This window comes from Botrytis byssoidea, assembly GCF_014898295.1.
Source record: "Botrytis byssoidea strain MUCL 94 chromosome Unknown BBYS_004, whole genome shotgun sequence".
NCBI lineage: Eukaryota > Fungi > Ascomycota > Leotiomycetes > Helotiales > Sclerotiniaceae > Botrytis > Botrytis byssoidea.
Window position 1 is genome coordinate 2,090,353 of NW_024065845.1, and position 19,880 is coordinate 2,110,232.

Genomic DNA, 19,880 nt, shown 5'->3' on the forward strand with positions numbered 1-19,880 from the left:
TCCCCATCTACTGAATTTGGCACGAGTTCATCCATACATATCCTTTCCATCCATCAGATATCTACATATCCATCTTCGTTTTCTTATTGGCCTCTTCGTCGTGTCTACTAACGCTGGATTCTCTAGCTCTCTTGCCAAAATCTTTGGAAGGACCAGCAGGGAAAATACCCATTTGTGGTTGTGCTCTTCCTTCTTGTGCTTTTGGTTGTTGCTGCTGGGTAGGATCTTGTAACGGCAGACCCCACTGTGCGGGAGCTTGACCTCGTGCACTCTCATTTCCATCTCCACTCATCTGGAATGATTCATGTGGGCTTGGAACTTCCTTTTTCTGCGCCAATGTCTCATTCTGTATCTGTCTCTGGGTAATAAGTGCTTGTTGGCGGGCTTGTGCAAAAGCTTCCTGAGCGTTTCTATGCACAGCTGCCTCCATACTTGCTGTTTCACTCCTCGGTCCTTGTCCTTGTCCTTGTGCTTGAGCATGCGCAGCAGCTTGAGATTGGACATGAGCCTGTGCCAACATTCTCTGTGCCTGTGTTTGTGCCGCCAGTGCGTCACCTTTGACTTTTTGTCCCCAGATCTTAACAGCTTCTTCTCCTAGAATATTATGCTTTCCATTGACCGTCACAGCAGCGCTAATTTCAACTCTGATTCCCCTGGGTTGACCATCAGCATCGCCCATTGGAATACCGCGTGATCCTTCAGACGCGGCCTTTAGAGATTGGAGGATTGCATCTGTGATTTTTTGGACTTGTGGGGCAGGGTGGAAAGTGACTATGTTGTCATCACCAGTGATAGTCAGGGGGGAATCGATGCTGAGACTGAGACGAGTGGATTCATAACCGGCCTCCTCCTCCTCCTCCTCTTTCTGCTCTGGTTGTTGAACAGGTACTCGAAGTTGTGCGTTAGTTGAGGCGGTAGGAGCAAAGGTATTTGGCCTTCCATTCTTCATGCTGAAATGTGTGGGGGGCATGGTGAAAAGTTGTCGGAATGCAGGTTCTATTTGTCCACCGTTTAGTCTCATCGCAGTCGGGCTCGAGCTGGCGATATCTTCTGACAGCATGTGTGCTGGTTGAAATGCTTGCGACTGGCCAGCATGCTGCTGTTGTAGTCGTTGCTGCTGTGCTTGATTTCGCTGCATTTGTTGCTGTGCCGCATACCGCTGCTGTTGTAATTGTTGCTGTGCTCGATCCTGCTCCATTTGATGATACTGACTTTGTAAAGTTTGAGCTTGCTGTTGTGCGATTCGATGTTGGTGCAGCATATTGATTCCTATCTGCTGTTGCGTCAGGGTATTTCCTGGTCCGAAATTAGGATTGTTGGCGCCATCTTGTTGCTGCATCTGTTGACTTGCTTGAATTCTAGTATTGTTGACTCTAGAGCCTGTATTTGTACCACCAAGGGAATCCATAGGCGTAGCACGACCACTGGTTTGATTAGAAGTAATTCCCAAACCTTGAGGCATGCCTTGGTGATTGATTGGAGGAGAATCACCCGAGCCTGACATGACTAAAAGTTGAGGATGATTGATTTGATTCAAAAGATTGTAGGATACAGTGTGCCACAATGTGATGGTAAAAAAAGGTTGTTGTAAATTTAATGGTATTTGGTTGGATTGTAGATCGGAAAAAATTGATCTCGAACTTCAAATACTTAAATATTGGTTGTGGGAAATCAAAGAAAAGTTGAGAACAATCTTTGAGACGCTAAGCTAATAAAAGACTTGTTCTGCCCTCCGAAGTGGAAGATACCGACCTGTATGGATTTCAAATTCACTATCATAAAACTTCACTCGAAGCTTCTCTAGATGATGGTGGTGGATGGATAATAAAGCAAGGTACAGTGAATGCCTGAATCTTTATAGGAGATGGAAGAACTTTGCGACTACCATTCATCCATTTGAAAATGAGAAATTTCAAACATCTAGCTCTCAATGAAAAAGGTGAGTTCTTTCAGATCGTTGAAGTTGAATCTCTGATAACAATAAGAGTATCTATTCGTCGAATCTGGTGGGAGAAATGGATAGCATGGCTGACCTCTGATAATTGAACAAATGACTGCTATGGAATAATATAGAGACATAAGTATGATTGTTAAACAGTTTGATAGGTTGTTAAAATTTTGTCAAAGTCAAGTAAGAAAGACTAGGAGACACATGAGCTGTCTGTAGACAGTCCTTCAACGACAGAATAGAAGGTATATAGTTAGGATAGTAGAAGATAGAATCAGTATTGTATGAAATTTACATCAAAACTCAGCCAGTTCCCACGAGATGCGACAGTATGTGTAAATTGCAGCTTCCATATACCAACATTGAACCATCACAGCCATTAATGAGACAGAGAACAAGGAACGTCTGGATCTAAGACTCCAAAACTGGCACATAGAAGATTTTCATGACTATATAAAAGCACTAGGGCCATTTACAAAACAGCAACTGGTAGCACCAGATATCTGCATGATCTGGTAGCTTCATGAATAACATACCGAATGGAAATGTTGAAGAGAATAGTCATAGTAGACAGGTGAAGATGATAGTAGTTTGAAGAATATTAAAGATACCCTGATCTAGACAACTTCATGAGAACAGTAAGTACTGGAATAGATGTGAGAATGCTTTTCTGGCTACACTCGGAATTCAAAAGGACAATGATCAAAAGTCTTGGTGTTAATGAGTGGAGAATATTGCTATTAAAGCGTTCAGAGAAGGAGAGAAAAAACTATTGTTAGAAGTAGAAATAACAGTGTTTGTGAGCAGTGGTGTCTAAAAAAATGAGAAGAGCAGTATGACAGAAGACAAATAAAACACATCCACTTGAATCATCAGTATGATGGTGTTTGACCAGCTCCAAACCATTATCAATGCCATTCCTTCACCAGCTATCAAAAGCGTCATCTTCAACTTTGACCTGGCATCTTCTCAAACAACAATACTCACTCATACAAATTGTTCTTTTGGTCGTAACAAATCATGAATTGGTATCTTCTTCTAGGCCACCTCATCATCCCATCTATCCCTCGTATCTTACAAACCTCTCCAAGGCAAAGACATCTACGCTCAAGTAGCTCATTTCTTCTCTACCGACTTCTTAACACCCTCGACAAATGCCTCAACTGCCTCGCCACCTCCTAATGGAACACTTCCTCCCTTAATTAAACCATTATTCTTTAGCTCAACTCCTAATGCATCTGCAATACTAGGCAAGCCACCGTCTCGAATTGCCATAGTCAGACTTCCCAAGCTCTGATGGAATTGTGGACTCCTAACTACTCTCTTCAATACCGACTTCTTTTGGTCCAAGCTCAAAGCCTCCATAGCAGCGTTTGCAGTCGCAGGAGTTGCATCAGCCGTTCCTTCGAGGGAAGATGCGGATTCTTGTGCAAGTTGTAGGATGGTTGGTGGAAGATAGCTGAGGAGATTATCCACTTGGGCTGGGGTTGCAGCGTCGATCGATGGAATGGTTACCGTATTTGGTAAAAGATCCGGTAAAGTAGTGTACATTTGAGTTTGGGATTGTTGTTGCATACCAGCTCCCCCAGGACCCTTTAATGAATTGAGAAAGTTTTGAACAACTGAGGCAGCATCTGATGGCCCTGAACCAGCACTACTCACATAGTCAGCGCAAGGTTCTTTTTGTAGGCTAAAACAGATGGTTTTCGTAAATTTTAGAATTCATGCGCAACATAGCTGTCTAGAAGTACAAGAACAATACGGTGTGATTATTGTTGAATCTTCCAATGTACCAACCAAACGCCTCGTGTGTAAATGCTTGGATACTTTGCAAAAATTGGATGAGAATAACCTACGCTCTTCCACCATCAGCTCCGGCCTCCCTTGAGCTAGCTCCTTCTTCCCTAACATCTCCACCGGTTGCACCAGCACCAGCACCTCCACTTCCACCTTGATGTTCGGACGAATCACCATGACCTTCGACGTCCTCCATCGTTTCGTCCTGGTCGTCATTTCCTCCATCATCTCCTCTGACTTGTGCGATTTCCTGTTCGACGTCGACTTCATCTCCTTGTAACAATGAATTCACAATTTGTCCAATCTTCAAGTCCCTGGGACTAAACCAACTTGCATCTCCATTTCGCGCTTGGGGTTTTGATTGCATCCAGAAAAGATATCTTTGGGAAGAGGATGAAAATTTAAGAACGAATATGCGGCCATTGGTTTTTGCGGTTGGTTCAGTGGTTTGGTTGGAATCGTAAGGTTGGAAAATGGCGTCGGTTGGTGGTAAAAGTAAATCCATGTTATCCTCATCATCCATACGTTTGCTTCTTTCTCGCCATTGAAAATGAATTAAATCTTCATAGCAGTTAGTCAAATTCTATGTCCAGGGATATCTAGATGACCTACCATCTTCGGACCAAAGGTAGATATAACCTGGAGTTGCTTCAGGCTTAACTTTGTGAGGTGTACTTGATGTCTGGTAGAAGTAGAGATGTTAGTTTGGCATTTTAATGCAGAAAGATATGAATAAACTTACATCGATTTCACACTTCCCCGCCTTGAAAGTAATAATTGGTGAAATGGACATCTTGTTGATTTTGATAAGCTGTTTGGACAGGTATCTTGTTGAACAGGATAGCTTTAATGCGTAATGAAGTATGGGAAGCTTCACTCTAGGCGGCCGGAGCTTCGCAATGAAAGTGTCCGGGTGGGTCTACCAATTATGACGCTAAAAAGTTTATTGATATGTTGGCCTTGTATAAAGGGCATAATTTCTCCAAACTTAGATAATCACACAATCACATGATACACAAATCATTAAGCGAATTGAAATTCCAAGTGTAGTGCCGCAGGTTTTAGCCCTGCTTGAATTTCTGTATTGGAAGAACATCTCGACTTTTACGCCAACGACCAGCGACAAAATTTACGACAACTACCCACCAACGGTTCCTTCTTCAAGATGTCGGCAACAGAAGCTACCCAGAAGAAGACCTTCGGAAAATCGACCCGGGTCGTTTCCAACGAGAAGGCACAAAAGTACTACCCGGCAGAGGATGTCTCCGCTCCAAGAAAGGTAAATACAAGAGGACCCTTTTTTTGAAAGAGATGGCAGAGCGTTGGCTGGAATATCGTCAAATTTGGAAAATAACGAGGCGCGGGATTGAAATATATGGGACTTTGCGGTCACAATTGCAATCGGCAGACATATATTTGATTTTGATATCAACCAGATCGCCATTACATTACATCACTGCATCGCATTTTTAGGCATTGTTTTATGGTTGAAAGAACCTCATCACTAACAATCAATTCTCCAGGTCCGCAAGTCCATCAGACCATCTAAAGTTAGACCATCCCTCGAACCCGGAAAAGTCCTGATCCTCCTCGCCGGTCGTTTCCGTGGCAAGCGTGTCGTTCTCTTGAAGGCACTCGACCAAGGTGTTCTCCTCGTTACCGGCCCATTCAAGGTCAACGGTGTCCCGATCCGCAGAGTCAACGCCCGTTACGTTATCGCCACCTCTACCAAGGTTGATTTGGAGGGTATCGACTCAGCAAAGATTGAGGAGCTCTCAAACCCAAAGTACTTTGCTAGAGAGAAGTCAGAGAAGAAGGCATCAGAAGAGGCTTTCTTCAAGCAAGGCGAGAAGCCAGAGGTAAGATCTTATGCTGGATATATGTCACAATTACATGGATTTAACAAATCAAAACAGAAGAAGCAACCATCCTCCAGCCGCGCAGCAGACCAAAAGACCATCGATAAGGCCATCCTTTCCAGCCTCAAAAAGACCCCAGAACTCGCCAGCTACCTCGGTAGCTCTTTCAGCCTTCGCAAGGGTGATAAGCCACACGCAATGGTATTTTAAATATGTGTTGTGGAGATTGGGGGGAATGGGTACATTTGGGCGCGGATGTGGGAAAATTCTACAGTCGATTTGACGAGTCGCTTCTTGCATCTTGACCTCTGAATGGGCATGGGTCGTCTCATTGTGAAGGGCGCTATGTAATCTGATTTGCAATGATGAAGAAAACCACAAAGCAATGATATCTTTTTTTACGCGGATGATTGTGAGATATGTGATTTTAGGATGATCTTTGGCAGGTGAAGAGTATGGATGGGAGTGTGGTAGACATGCGTTTTAAAGGATGAGAATTTGTGACGACATCAGCCAGTCAACATGTGTCCATGTGAAAGTTGCGGGGTGCAATGCTCGAGTGCAATCCAATCCATTCTGTGGAATTAGTAAAGGGTGGGTAAAGATAAGTATGGCCAAGCCACGTTTTCTACTCGTTATACCGAAAACTACACACAGCGCTATCTTTGGTCATACCCAATTTAATTTTATATTTATGTGATGAAACTCTACGCGCTAGCACTGATACTTTTGGAATTCAAAAGATCCCCGAAGCTGGGGTGCTGTAGGTATAGTCTTCCACCGGCACTATCAAAAGCACAATGGTGGTCTCACTGAATATGCGCAAAACCCGTGCATCAAGATCGTTCCATGCCTCATTCCCGGTTCATCTCTCCTTTCTCCATGCCTCCCACTACTTCGACCCCACAAATTTAAACGTCTCTCTCCGCAAAACTCCTAATCATTCCCTCGCAACTCGCCTCATATTCCTTCAACTCCACCTTCCCATCCTCTCCTAATACCGTATTTGCCTGCACAAAAACCTTTCTTGGTTGCTTACACTTCAACACCTGATCTCTAACTTTCTGTCCCCAATATTCTGGCTCTACGTAACACATATCGTTGTATACCTTGACACCTGTTTCTACATCCGCAATAGATTTATAGATGTGTAATTTTTGAAGGTAGGATTCTACAGCTTGACGACCGACTGTAGGAATGAGGTGACGCTTGAGATTGATTGTTAGATCTGAGAGATCGGGAGTGGAATGGGTGATGGTGCAGAAAGATTCAGGAGCCGAGAGGAAACATTGGAGGATGGAGAAGCGAGCTTGAGAATGTGCTTGGCCCCATTTGGTGGAGCGAGGGTCCCACTGGATAAAGTTAGTACTAGGTTGTTCCTCTTGCGAGAAGATTTCAAGGGAGGATACATACGATTTCTAAAGAGCAAACACCCATCCTAGCCATAGATAACCAGGCTGCATACAAAACATCGCCAGCTTCATTGTTCATATCAGGTGTTCCATCACCGTAGCCGAAGATCTTTAAAACCTCGAAATCACAACTGAGGGCCATGGCGATAGCCTCGGCTCTACACTCTTCATAACTCGAGGCTACACTTCCAAATACAGATCCCCATGTTTGTCCAGGCTTATACCATGTAGTGATTGGCTTTCCAGTAAGAGGATTGACAGGAGGATTATTGATGTCGAAATTATAGACGCCCGGTTTGGTTTCTTGAAGTAATTTCCCGGTTCCATGACCAAGAAGCTCGTGGACTCCCACCTGTACCTCGAAGGCTGCATCACGATACTTGGAAAACACTTCGAGATCTTCATCTCTGATAAATGGGATTTTCTCGTTGGGTGCTTTAGCGGATAACACGTTGCCTAATGAGACATTTTTGAACCCTTCGGTTTGTCTGATATCGTCGTAGTTGGGCTGTAATATTGTTCAGTGCTGAAAGGTTCTATACAATTAAAGGTTCCTTACGATGTTAATACCTGCTGGAATTCCAGCTCCAGCAAACGTCAAAACTTCAAGACTTGTAAAATCTGGGCTCAAGAATTTATCTTTTTCAAATTCTGTTCCCCAAGGCAATTTGGGAATGAGGCTTTCAGCGGCATTGACAAGACCGCCAAAGGCACGAGTACGTTCAGCGTTTACCATAGCCGCAAATCCTAATCAAATAATTCGTCAGTTTTATTGTCTCGAAACTCGAAAACATGAAAGACATACCCTGGAATTCAGCTCTCACGCCCTGAGGATCTCTCAAAGTCTCGATGAATCCAATGTTAGATTCAACCGAAGGCCCCTTATCTCTGATCCAATATCTTTGCGAATCCTTGAAGACTTGCGATGAACCAGTTTCAAATGATTTAGCATAAGCTTCATACATGTTCTTCTGTGTATTATTTGCTGCATTCTCGGCGGCTTTCTTGCAATTCTCGGCAATCAGAGCCAACTCTTTTGAATGATCACCAAAAGCAATCTTCAGCTTACTGCCCTTTAGTGGGCCTTCCTCGATGGTGAAATCGGTTTCCTTTCCAATATCGCTACCTTCAGGTGGTACACTTGTGACGGCTGAAGCAAGCAAAACTTCGAATGATCCTTCGGGAGACTTTCTCAATCTTGTGTTTTCCTATTTGATGGGTCAACAATATAAACAGGCCAACAAATGCGGTTTACTTACCACAAGTAACCCTTTTTGCTCCAAGAAATCACCCACTGCAATGATATCAGATTTGGTGATGCTGGTTGAATCGGGATAATAATTGGTCAAATGTCCATCATCAGGAAATCCAAGATGCATCAATCCAGGATCTTGAGTTGGGAAGATAGCCCCTTTGGTTGCTTCATAATGTTGCTTTGCTTTTGGAGAAAGCGCAGCCAAAGCTTCAAAGACCTTCTCGTCACATCTTGGGATGATCTTGGAATCTCCAAAATACTTGTAATTTCCGCAATTACCAAGAAACTATGGAAGATTAGATCTGTATTCTGAATCTCGTCCTATTTGTCTTATTGTACTCACTTGACCACAATACTCGAGGAAGAATTTCAAATCTCCATCACTAATCCCAGCTTTCTTTTGAGCGGAACTCCAGTTACCATCAAAAGACTTGTGAAGTTCAACGATAAAATCGTAGATGTCTTCGGACTCTGGTGAAACTTGTCTTAAAGTGATACGTGTGCCATGAACGGATGCTCTGTCGTGTAATGTCAACCGACGTTCTTGCAACCGATTCACATACTTCGAGCTAACGCCAAGCATCCAGATAAACTTTGTATCCATAATGAATTTGCGCGCGGTTGAAGCTCTTCCAATCCCCGAAATTCAAACATACCTGCTAATATAATGAGCATATCTTTTTTCTTTATCAGAAAGCGCCTCAAAATGCTTTTTAATCTCAAGCTGAACGACGCTAGGGGGGGAATCCGCAAGAAAGTGTTTGAGTTCCTGAGCATTCATTGTAGAGAATTTTCGTTGGAATTGTTGTATTTTATGGAATGAAGATGGTATCAGAAGATGTTGAGAAAAAGATCTGGTGTTGAAATGGCGGGGAAGGCAAGGGCGATGAGGCTGACGTGGGGTGAAACAATGAGCCAATGAATATGCATGTTTCAAGCGCCCCGGAAAACATTTGGACATTCTCAAGTGGTGTTTTCTCTAAGTATAGGTTTCTTATACGATATGCATGCTACGAAGAATTTACTCAACTTTTGTATGGAGAGATCATTGGCAGCAATTATGATAGGTAGATATTTTATACTCACACGGACCACACGTGAGACGGCCCTAATGAGTGAGTTTCAAGGATGTAGGAAAACAACAGAGGTATTTGATTGAATAAGTGTGTAGGTATGCTCCGCGGGTGTACAAGAATGGTTGTTGCGATTCTTGCCGAGATATTCTGTGATCCGCCTGGAAGAAATGATACTCTCGTCAAACAGGTGCAAGATATTTGGTTGGACAAGAATCATATCATGACAATACCCTTGGTCGCTCATTCATAGACCAGAATAGTATAGAATGAGGGTACCGATCACAAGCTTCGAGTGCCTTCAATTGCCTTCAATTGGAGCTTGTAGGTTGATGATAAGATTTTCTAGTAGTCCTTAACTCATACTATGAGTCCAGCAGTCGATGATATCCAAGTTTGGTCCAGGAGAATAGTCGTGAGAGATGCAACTGAGATCTATAGAAATGACTTTTTTGCTGTGGTCCTGACAGTAATGTCCTAGTTAGAATTCACCCAACGAACCTTTCTCGTTTCTAGTTGATCCTTATTAGTGTTTTAATGTTTTCCATCGTTAATGTAAAGTCCTTGCATGGAGTGAAGCAGTAAAGCTCGATCTGGAGTGTAATTTTCCTGTTCACGTGATCTAGAAAAGTTCTTGCCATTTTCGGTCCTTCGTTAGCGAAATTTTAGCGTCTCCCACAACAATTTTGATTTTCCGCGATCTTGAACTTCTTACCTAGACGACGGCCAGTAAATTACACCTTTTCGCCATTTACGACATTCGACAAATCGGCCAAGATGAAGTACATTCATTCCGAAGAGACTCTGACCATCCCAGAGGGTGGTAAGTACGGTGTTTCTTATTTTTGGATCGTTGAAATCGGCAGAGGAGAAGATTGAATTCAAGCTCGAGGGAATTGGTGAAGCGCATTGAGGAACACTGGATGGAATCTTTTTGCAGATGAGGAACGAATGCTGATCGATTTAATTGAATAGTCAAGGTCGCCATCAAATCCCGTCAAGTTACCGTTGAGGGACCAAGAGGTAATTTACAATTCCTACACACCAATCGACAGTCAACCAGATCGCAAATCTAATACATTCGAAATAGGCAAACTCCACAAGGATCTTAGCCATTTGGCAGTCAACTTCTCCCAGCCAAAGAAGGATGTCATCAAGATCGAGCTTCACCACGGAGCCCGCAAGAACGTCGCTACTCTCCGAACCGTCCGTACTCTCATCAACAACTTGATCATCGGTGTTACCAAGGGTTTCAAATACAAGATGAGATATGTCTACGCACATTTCCCAATTAACGTCAACGTTGAGAAGGGACCAGAGGATATCCCAGTTGTTGAGATCAGGTATGATGGTCCACAAAGAAAGAGATTCTGGCTGGAAGAAGGAAATGCTGATTATTTGGGAATAGAAACTTCATCGGCGAGAAGATCGTCCGTAAGGTTCAAATGAGAGAAGGTGTTGCTGTCGAGCCATCGAAGAACGTCAAGGATGAGCTTCAATTGTCTGGTAACTCCCTTGAGGATGTTTCCCAATGCGCCGCCGATATCCAACAAATCTGCAGAGTACGAAACAAGGATATCCGAAAGGTGGGCACAAAAATTCTTATCCGTTAGCATTCTTTATACTAACAACCTAATAGTTTTTGGACGGTTTGTATGTCTCAGAGAAGGGTAACATTGTTGAGGAATAAATGGAAGGCATTTGTGGTGGTCACCTTTTCTTACATTCATGATATGTATTGGGAGCATTAAATGGGTTACTTTGCATATTGTGTAGCAAGGTGCTCGGAATGAATATCTTGCGCAACCAAACAACTACCTGCGGTTCCAAACTTTGAAACGATCGATACCACGGTGACCTGGATTGTAATGATGGACAATTTGGTAGAAGGGCGTGCCAGTGCAACGATTTGGGGAGAGCTTTTGAGGAATCAATGAACCAATTATGGACCCTTTCGAATATCATGGCATAATGTTTCAGGTCTGATTTTTTGCAAATGATGGAATATCTGACAGTGCAATTTACAGGCCTAGTAATTTTTCAGTTCACTTCCATCCCCATACAGAGGCACCACCACTACTAAACTCGACCAATCCTACCAATTCAATAGGATTATCGGCTATATCACCCTTCATAGCACTCCCAGCTATCCTCTCCACATTCATTCCTCGTCTCGTTTTCATCCACTCTATCCCCTTTTGCCAGTCCATGTCTTTTCAGTTCCCTATACTACGGCCATTTCTGTTATTTCTGTTTCATACTTTTGACATGCCCATGTACCTCTCGCCGTTTCCTTTCCCGCCTCCGTTTTCCATCATACAATCGGGATCTCAAAAGTAGACTTTATAGAAGTATTTCTCCTACTCTATTCGGTCAGTCTTGATCCCTATATCAATACACACTCTTTGTTCTTCATGGATGAGGAGGCACGATTTCACTATTTATGTTTTCTACAGATTTGTGTGGAGGAAATTTCAAGGATCGTGTGGACATTTCGATGAGGTAAAATGCATATCTTAGGCTGAGCGGTATATATTTGAAGGAGTGTATGAAGGTTTAGTGGGTGCAAAGTAGGGGCAAAAGTTGCCGGATTACATGATTCAAAGAATGAGAGATACCAATAAACTTATTTGATCAATTCATTCTTTATGCTTCTACCGTTTGAATTATTTTAAAGGGTGTTGATGAATTAGACTCGAATGTCATACAATCTGTATTCTTTAACCTTTCTTGCTCCTTTCTCTGACTTCATGGTTCGGGTTCCTATGAACACTTTTATGCTTAACCGTTTGATGAGGTGAGGTCAATCATCATCGTGAAACCAACCGCCTTACTTATTATCTCATTAGTGATAGACGCATAATATACTACACTCCCGAGGTTGTGCATTATCACTACACTATTCAGTAGTACAGATAAGTAGTAAAATCACCACCACCGCTCCATGCTTCTACACAGTAACATACACACATAGTTGCCTTTGTTCTTGCGTATACGCTGCTTTCGTATATCTAGGTACCTGTTGATATATGTACAAAATTACTTATTCAGTACCCAATATTCAATATTCAAATCCTTCAGCATCACCCTCTTTTACACTTATTTTCTTTCTTTTTTGGGTTAATACTTAGGCAATTGAATTGTATGGCGATATTTTTTCTCCGCTTCAAGTTCCGAATTTCGAATCTCGTCGGGAACATTTCGTCTCGTTTCGTCTCGTCTCGTCATATCTCAGTGGAGGATGTGGACGAGAAGGTGGAGGAGAACGAGAAATGAAATCACAGCCCCCCTATCTGATTCGATACATTGAGTCTCTCGTCAGTTGTAGAGTATAATAGGATTGAGTGTTTGTGAATACTATTACTATTTTTGCTATCTTTATAATTCTCATGGTTGTATGTATGTATGTATCTATTTACAAGATACACTCGTTTCGTTTCACATCATTCGACATCATATCATCAATCCCTTTTTCACTCTCTCTTTCTTTCTCGGTAACATATCGTCTTGATTATAGGGTCCTATCATTATAACTCCTCTCTCTCTCTCTCTCTCGCTCGTCAATATAGAAAACTCCCCATCCTATTATATTCCATGTCATTATATTCCATCCTGTTTTATGCTAGGCTGTCAAATATCGATATTATCAATTATATGTATAAAGGGCGTTAATAATATCGTTCTTCCATATTTATCCGCAGTTATCATATTTATCCACATCTATTTGTATGTGAGTGATACTGATCGCTTGGAGCTATTTATGTGTGTTTATATGGATGTTTGTATACATATGGATGTTTATATGCGCATACGTATGGAGAGAGGTGTTGGTATGAGAGAATGAGAGAATGAGAGAATACATTTTAGTTTTTAGATTCTAGATTCATGGTGCACTATATTTTCCATCCTTCTTTCCTAGCCTCTTCCTTGATTTCCTTGATACTTGTCGGAACTTCTTGAGCCAGCTTTTGCGGCAACAAAAGATTGAAGGGGGTAAGAGGTTGGAAGTTGAGAGAGGGCTACTTCCTATAGATAGGTATGTATGACTAGAGATTGGGATAGAAATGGGGATGGGGATATGAATGGGATTTGGGATTGGGGTAGAGAGTGTAGTTATATATTCTGGGTGGTTTAATCGAGAAGTATATCTAGGTACCTCATATCTATCGATACCGAGGAGATAGATGACTATTGGTAGGAGTTCAATGGTTGTTTTTGAGGGGGAAATCAGAAGGGGAGGGGAAAGGAGGAGAGGAGAGGGGAGTCTATTTGTGATATTTTTTCTCTACTGAGAAAAAGGGAAAGAAGGATGAATAGTTGAGAATGAATATTTAAATGTATATCTAACCATCTCCCATTATCGTTCGTCATATTTGCATCGACATGTTGTATAATTACATCACATCAATCCAGCACATCGCTACCGACGTGAACGAAGCAAAGAATTCAGAAGCGACGCAAAGGCAACAAACAAACAAACAGCATATTTCACAAATTCGCAGAACATGAAGACGTTGAGTAAATTTTAAACATGGGTTTTTTATTCGTAGAAGCCGCTGTATGCATACATTTACTCAATGTATATGCACGTATGTATGCAAGTGTGTATGTATGTATAACCCTCCCCCTTCTCACACACATCCATTCATTCAATCATTCCATAGGTGGCCACCCAACCTCCAAAACCATTATCCGTTCCGCTCATCACACTTTCATTAACCCAACCTTTCCTCTTTACCATCCAACCAGTTCATTTCATGTCCCCTTTCCTCATTCATCCCTTCATACAAAAGTCGTAAAAATACAAAAGCACCCGATACCCTCATCTCATCTCGTGTAAACTATGTACGCATGCCTGCTCAAATTGGTATAAACGCTTTCAAGCTTTCGTAACATATAGCAAGCAAGCAGTATTGAAGTTTGCGAGGTAAACCGAGCCACCCACCCACCCATTCATTCATCATTCCTCATGCATATTCCATCTCTTCTTCCTCTTCCTTGTTCTTTTGGTGTGAAAGAAAAGAAACGCAGGAAAGGAAATGAAATGCAAAAAAGGAAAAGGAAAATTATAAACAAAAAATAAAACAAATAACGCCAGAGAAATGAGTCAAATCGCTAATGCCTGCCGGAAAAATCTCTCGAATCTCTTAAATTCGTGTTTTTCATTCATGTGTATGTTTTTTTTGTTGGTGCTGTCTTTGTGCTGTTTTTGATATGTGAGAGGGTGGATAATCTCGTGTGTATGTGTGAGATGATCCCCAAATAAATCGAGATGGTCTAGTGAGAATAGACTAGATCGTCAAAGATAAGATAGGAAATGAGAATTATCTCCTCACGCTCCTATCTCTATCTCTCCTCGTATCCTCTCTCGTTCTCCTATCCGAGCTTGCGGAACCTGCGATTGTATGTTAGTCGTCATTCTCCACATTTCCATACCCCACGACCAAAGCGCCGAAGGAAAGAAAATTACTTACTAGCACTCGTTCCCGTGTAACTATCAGTATAATAAGTACTGCTAATATCCGTCACCGTCGCCGTAGGACCCGGTCTCCTCTTCTCATCCCTCCTCTCAGCCTCCTTCTTCCTCAATCCCAACACCGCCGCCAACCCTACCAATCCCGCACCCACGGCACCCATTCCCCCCATGCCACTACTCTGCTTCTTCCTCGTCTCTACAACTCTCGTTGGCTTATCTGTTCGCGCGCCTCCAAACCATCCATTATTTTCTCTACGAGCTCCGGCAGCACCTCCCATTGCTGCTCCTCCAGCCGTAGATCCATGTCTGTGATAACGCTCTACGGTCTCGATACGCTCGGTACGAGTACCACCTTCGCGTCTCCGGGATTTACCACCGAAGAGTGCGAGAACGGAATCCCAGAGTCCCTTGACAATACAGCAGAAACACAAGAGGAGCAAGAGAATAACTCCGAGAATCGTACCGATGACAATTCCTGCAATAGCGCCTCCGCTCAAATTGTTCGAGCTAGTGCTCGTGATGGGCAAGGTGCTTCCGCTTGCAGTAGCTGGAGGGATAAAGGGCTCGGTAGTCGTGGCTGAGACGGTAGCAGTAGACGTTGCGGCACCTGTTGGACGAACAGGAGCGGAGTAGGTACCAGAAGTAGCAGTGTAGGACCAGAGACTTGTTCTAGCAGTACATTGTCCACTGTATTCACACATCTGATCGCTGGCACAACAGATTGTTCCGCAGGAAGTTTCGCCCGAGCTGGTATCGCAAATGGCGGCGCTGCCTCCGGAGGTGGTAGTGGCGTAGTAGGAACTGTATGTGCTTGTTCCGACCAATAAATCGGTTTCGGTGTAGGTGGTTGTGTAGACCGCCCAGCCACCGGAGCCGGCAGTAGAGGCAGAACAGTAAGCTACATTTCCTGCGGAAGTGTAGCAGGCTTGGCCAGCGGTACAACAATATTGGTTGTCGGCGCCGCAGTAGGAAACGCAAGAGCGGTCCATAAGGTATGAGAAACCGAGATCGTGAATATCATCTTTAGGGAAGGGACCTGCGGACACTGGAGAGGTATTGGAGAGGGTGAGGAGGAGAAGTGAGAGGAGTTGCGGGTTGCCTTTGGAGATCCGCATTTTGTCGACTGTGGGGTGTTGTGATTGTGTGATGGGGGAAGTCGAAGCTATGTATGTATATGAATATTGTCGGAGTAGTGAACTCGAACCAAACGATTGTACAACGCCAAAAGATGGGTATGTATCAAATCAGTCTCTCAACGGATTGAGAATCTTTTTTTAATTTTTACTTTTCCACCAGCAAAAAGATCTTCAGGAACTCAATGACTCCTTCACATGCAGCAGCGGTGTGAAGTAAAATAGCTCGACGATAAATGGCCAATCCAAAGGATGCAAACCCCACTTTCGTCGACACTACCACTTGTATGAGATATGTATGTTACTTTGTATATGCTCGGATGGCAAGAAAGGTCGTTTCTATCCAAACGAATGTGAATATGTATGTCTAGAAAGTCTTATCTCCCGAAATGATTGATATTGATCAAGGTGGTAGGTATGGTATGGTATGGTATGGTATGGTATATCTCTGGAATGGAAAAGAGAAGGAACTGTAACAGAAGCAGTGGTGAGTGTGAGTGTGAGTGTGACTGTGGGTGTGGAATACCACTTATTCAAAAATGTCGATGGCTGAACTTTTTTTTTTTTTCCCTTTGGCTTTAAGGGAAAGGGAAAAAAATAGCTGGGCTGGGAATGGAGTTAATTGACCGTTTTCCCAACCACCCAAATTTTCCCTACCAAGGACTAAAAAAGAAGGACCAAGGCGAATTTCGTATTTTCTTGATTTCGTACACACGTACAGTACAGTACTGGTTTGAAATTGAATGGAGATCTGATCAGATCTGATTCAAGTGAAATGTAATTATGAAGTTTTTTTCTGTAGAAATTATTATGGAGGATTGAATTGAATCGAATTGAATTGAATTGATTGGTGAAGATTGAATCTTTATTACGATAGATGTTCTACTCCATCGTCGCTCCATTCATCAGTAAGGTACCTGCAGCTGTTCGGGTAAAAAAGATACCTACACACGCTACAGTACATACATACATACATACATCCATACATACATACATACATCCATCCATCCATACATCCATACATCCATACATCCATACATACATACATCCATCCATACATCCATACATCCATACATCCATCCATACATCCATACAATTGTTTACGTTTATCGCTAGCGGGGCAACAATCAGGCGATAAGCAACTAAATTTGGGTCCATTTGATCACAATTAGGCCCAAAATGGGAATCAAAGAGCGGTTAATGACCTCGAGAGTCGAGACGATACTCACCACGGTCAGTATTGTATCAAAGCTTTCAAAAATCATGTCTATTTGTCTAATATCCTTTGGAGTTAGAGAAGTAAGAGAGGAACCATCATCAATTTTACTATACATCTAATTCTCCCCCATTCAATTTTGGATGGAGAAGGAGGTACATATTGTAGGTGAAGTATTTCACCTAGAGATAGCAAAATGAAGCTCACCGAATAGAAAATCCTCACTCTACTCAAGACTCCTTCACCTTCCTAATCCACTTTTGACACCTTGATACGTTGATAACCCCACAAGATTACACACCGATACCCGAACCGATGGCGTTACCACAGGTCAGTCAGGTACATACAGTACTGTACCTGCTTTTTTATCTTCTAAGCCTACTCTATTTTGAGATTTAATCTACGAAACATTTTCATTCCTTGGAAGTTGGAATCTAGAGTCTAAACTTTCTTCTTCTTCTTCTTCTCCTTCTTCTTCTTCCTGTTTCGGGAAATTTCCCTCGCCATCCGAAAGAATAAATCTAGCACAAATGCACGACGCAATACGCACAATCAAAGAACCCCCCGACGGGTCAAAATCCCACTCACTCACTCAACGGAAATCCACTCAATCCAAATCCTGACGCCATCATCATCATCATCATCATCATCATCATCGAGATGTGAAACACAGTCTCGACTCTTGCCTCTCGAGTCCCTGCATCAACCAACAGATGACATGATGGACTTTGACAACAAGTACCAAATCGGATAACTACTCTAGTACTCGGTCTATAAGTCTTATATGCAAGACGCTACTTCCGTAAGATCAAACGTTGTGTCGCTTGAGATGTGGATACTTGCCACGTCTGCCGATGCTCGAAGATTCTGACCGGGCAATCATGAATGAATAAATGAACGAGAGTGAGTCGTTGGGCGAAAGAGTATGCAAACCTCATCTGAAGATTCATGGGATTAAGAGAAATGTCTGGTTCAATGGCGGTACAAGTGTACTTGTATTTATTTTGTACAGCGTGTTGTGTATCGACTCAGTCAACGTGGCTCTAACATGTGCTTCTTCAAACCGAAGTACGGAAAGCGAAAGTACGGAGATGAAAAGGAATCTCGACATAATTCCTATGTTCATATTCATACATTCGTACTCCAATTTCTGCTTTCATGATAGTCAAAACATGCCCACCTCTTGTTCCGTTCGCACTTTTTTGCCCTTTTCTCTTGGGTCATAATGAAGACTAACATTGAAATCCTTTTCGTCTGATCATTCCAGGTCAGTTCTCGCCACATCATGTAGAATGAATATTGCGAATCCCTTGAGAAAAATGTGAAACTATCACAGTTAAATTTTCAAAACTCTTGAGGAACATATGCAAGCATCGATTGATGAAGGAGAGCAACTTTGATATTCTGTTCTAGTCCGAGTCTCGAGGGGCAACCCACCATTCGTCTCATGATGCATTCCTGTCTACATTCCCTTCGATAATTGCTTCAACATGAGTATCAGATACGAAAACTTTCTCGAAAGATCTCCCAGTTCTGAGATATTCAAGAAATGAAGTCGAGATAATCTTTTGACTAGAGGTTATTTCTACGCTAAGTTTAGTTAGTGTTAGGAGCTGCTAAAGGAAACTACCCCTCTTGCTCATTCTTTCTTCATTAAAAGCATATATATGCAAAACCTTGCATGTTCTAAACATTCCTGGGTTAGATCTCAGTCATTCCAATCGTACTAGATTTGTTACTTTGATTACATAGTATCTCGACATTTACGTCTTTCACGCCATAATTTACAAGAATAAGTTATCGAATAAAGTTACTCAAGTACAATATCCTTCCATCCCTCGAAAACATTCAATGGTCTTTTCCGTCGCTTCATGGCTTCCCACACACTTTCCTCAAAGGGTAGGTTGATGAAACCCCAATTTCCTGCACTGAACAATGGTTTTGGCATCAGCTATTCTTAAAGTCCATGAAGTCAATGAGCACCGCCGATGCTCCAATATCCATATTTCATCCACTCAATGTACCTGTGTTCCTTCCTGTATAGATCGACGGTCTAAGTAGTCTAGTATCTGCCTGCCATAGATTCAATCTCGATAGTATAGTCCAGCAAACGGTATAATTCCTCCCTTTGAATCAACTTATCCAGATGGTTTTTTCAATCGTTTCGAGGGTTTCATGCTAGATTTTGTCCCGGGTAGTATCGATGGTACGAATGGAATCAATACTGAACAAATATTTGGTAGATATGCTGAGGCGACTGCTATATTTAGTTCCTCTGCCATCACGTGTCTCATGAAATGTTCAATGCATTGGTAATGAATGATTCCCTGTGGTGAACCCTATCATAATTCGGTCTGTAAGTTTGTTGATGTGGTGAAGTACCGCGGGTTTTGGAACCTGAGAAATGCGAGGGGTGGGAATGGATTGGTTGGGATAAGTTGAAAGGATGGGCTGAGAGAAATGGGGTGGTTCGTGATGATCATGCAGTTCAGAAGAAACTATTTGCACCTTTTTTTAATTTGTTGGACCAGCGTCCTGATGTAGTTCCTGGTAGTGGATAGAGTTCCTTGCTGCATGTAAATTGGGGCGATAATAGATATACACATGCTCTCTAGTTCAATGCGCAGTCATGAAATCAAAGGTAAATTGGTGCATTGTTGTTCAGTATGTAAAGATATTTCGTATGACATCTGTTGCGGATTGTGATATTT

At 42.4% G+C, this 19,880-nt stretch overlaps 6 protein-coding genes across 6 annotated transcripts; 2 read left to right on the plus strand and 4 right to left on the minus strand.

The window, feature by feature from the left end:
• Nucleotides 1-61: 61 nt before the first annotated feature.
• On the minus strand, nucleotides 62-1,504 carry EAE97_002742 (uncharacterized protein; the record flags this gene model as incomplete). The annotated part of the gene is made up of 1 exon (XM_038873254.1): nucleotides 62-1,504. The coding sequence occupies one exon, from the start codon at nucleotides 1,502-1,504 to the stop codon at nucleotides 62-64; it is 1,443 nt and encodes a 480-aa protein (XP_038736460.1).
• A 1,560-nt stretch (nucleotides 1,505-3,064) lies between these two features.
• EAE97_002743 (uncharacterized protein) lies at nucleotides 3,065-4,538 on the minus strand (the record flags this gene model as incomplete). Its single annotated transcript, XM_038873255.1, has 4 exons — nucleotides 3,065-3,602; nucleotides 3,805-4,306; nucleotides 4,358-4,427; nucleotides 4,488-4,538. 4 exons carry the CDS (start codon nucleotides 4,536-4,538, stop codon nucleotides 3,065-3,067), a joined length of 1,161 nt encoding a protein of 386 aa, XP_038736461.1.
• A 372-nt stretch (nucleotides 4,539-4,910) lies between these two features.
• Nucleotides 4,911-5,814, plus strand: EAE97_002744 (uncharacterized protein; the record flags this gene model as incomplete). Its single annotated transcript, XM_038873256.1, has 3 exons — nucleotides 4,911-5,024; nucleotides 5,269-5,604; nucleotides 5,662-5,814. The coding sequence occupies 3 exons, from the start codon at nucleotides 4,911-4,913 to the stop codon at nucleotides 5,812-5,814; spliced, it is 603 nt and encodes a 200-aa protein (XP_038736462.1).
• Nucleotides 5,815-6,264: 450 nt separating this feature from the next.
• EAE97_002745 (uncharacterized protein) lies at nucleotides 6,265-9,232 on the minus strand (the record flags this gene model as incomplete). Its single annotated transcript, XM_038873257.1, has 7 exons — nucleotides 6,265-6,956; nucleotides 7,018-7,524; nucleotides 7,576-7,763; nucleotides 7,822-8,224; nucleotides 8,276-8,557; nucleotides 8,615-8,900; nucleotides 8,928-9,232. The coding sequence occupies 7 exons, from the start codon at nucleotides 9,230-9,232 to the stop codon at nucleotides 6,516-6,518; spliced, it is 2,412 nt and encodes an 803-aa protein (XP_038736463.1). The 3' UTR covers nucleotides 6,265-6,515.
• An 889-nt stretch (nucleotides 9,233-10,121) lies between these two features.
• Nucleotides 10,122-11,034, plus strand: EAE97_002746 (uncharacterized protein; the record flags this gene model as incomplete). The annotated part of the gene is made up of 5 exons (XM_038873258.1): nucleotides 10,122-10,167; nucleotides 10,320-10,367; nucleotides 10,435-10,687; nucleotides 10,753-10,930; nucleotides 10,984-11,034. 5 exons carry the CDS (start codon nucleotides 10,122-10,124, stop codon nucleotides 11,032-11,034), a joined length of 576 nt encoding a protein of 191 aa, XP_038736464.1.
• Nucleotides 11,035-13,863: 2,829 nt separating this feature from the next.
• Nucleotides 13,864-16,397, minus strand: EAE97_002747 (uncharacterized protein). The gene is made up of 2 exons (XM_038873259.1): nucleotides 14,819-16,397; nucleotides 13,864-14,739 (listed from the first exon to the last, which is right to left on the minus strand). The coding sequence occupies exons 1-2, from the start codon at nucleotides 15,933-15,935 to the stop codon at nucleotides 14,669-14,671; spliced, it is 1,188 nt and encodes a 395-aa protein (XP_038736465.1). The 5' UTR covers nucleotides 15,936-16,397; the 3' UTR covers nucleotides 13,864-14,668.
• Between the last annotated feature and the right edge of the window lie 3,483 nt (nucleotides 16,398-19,880).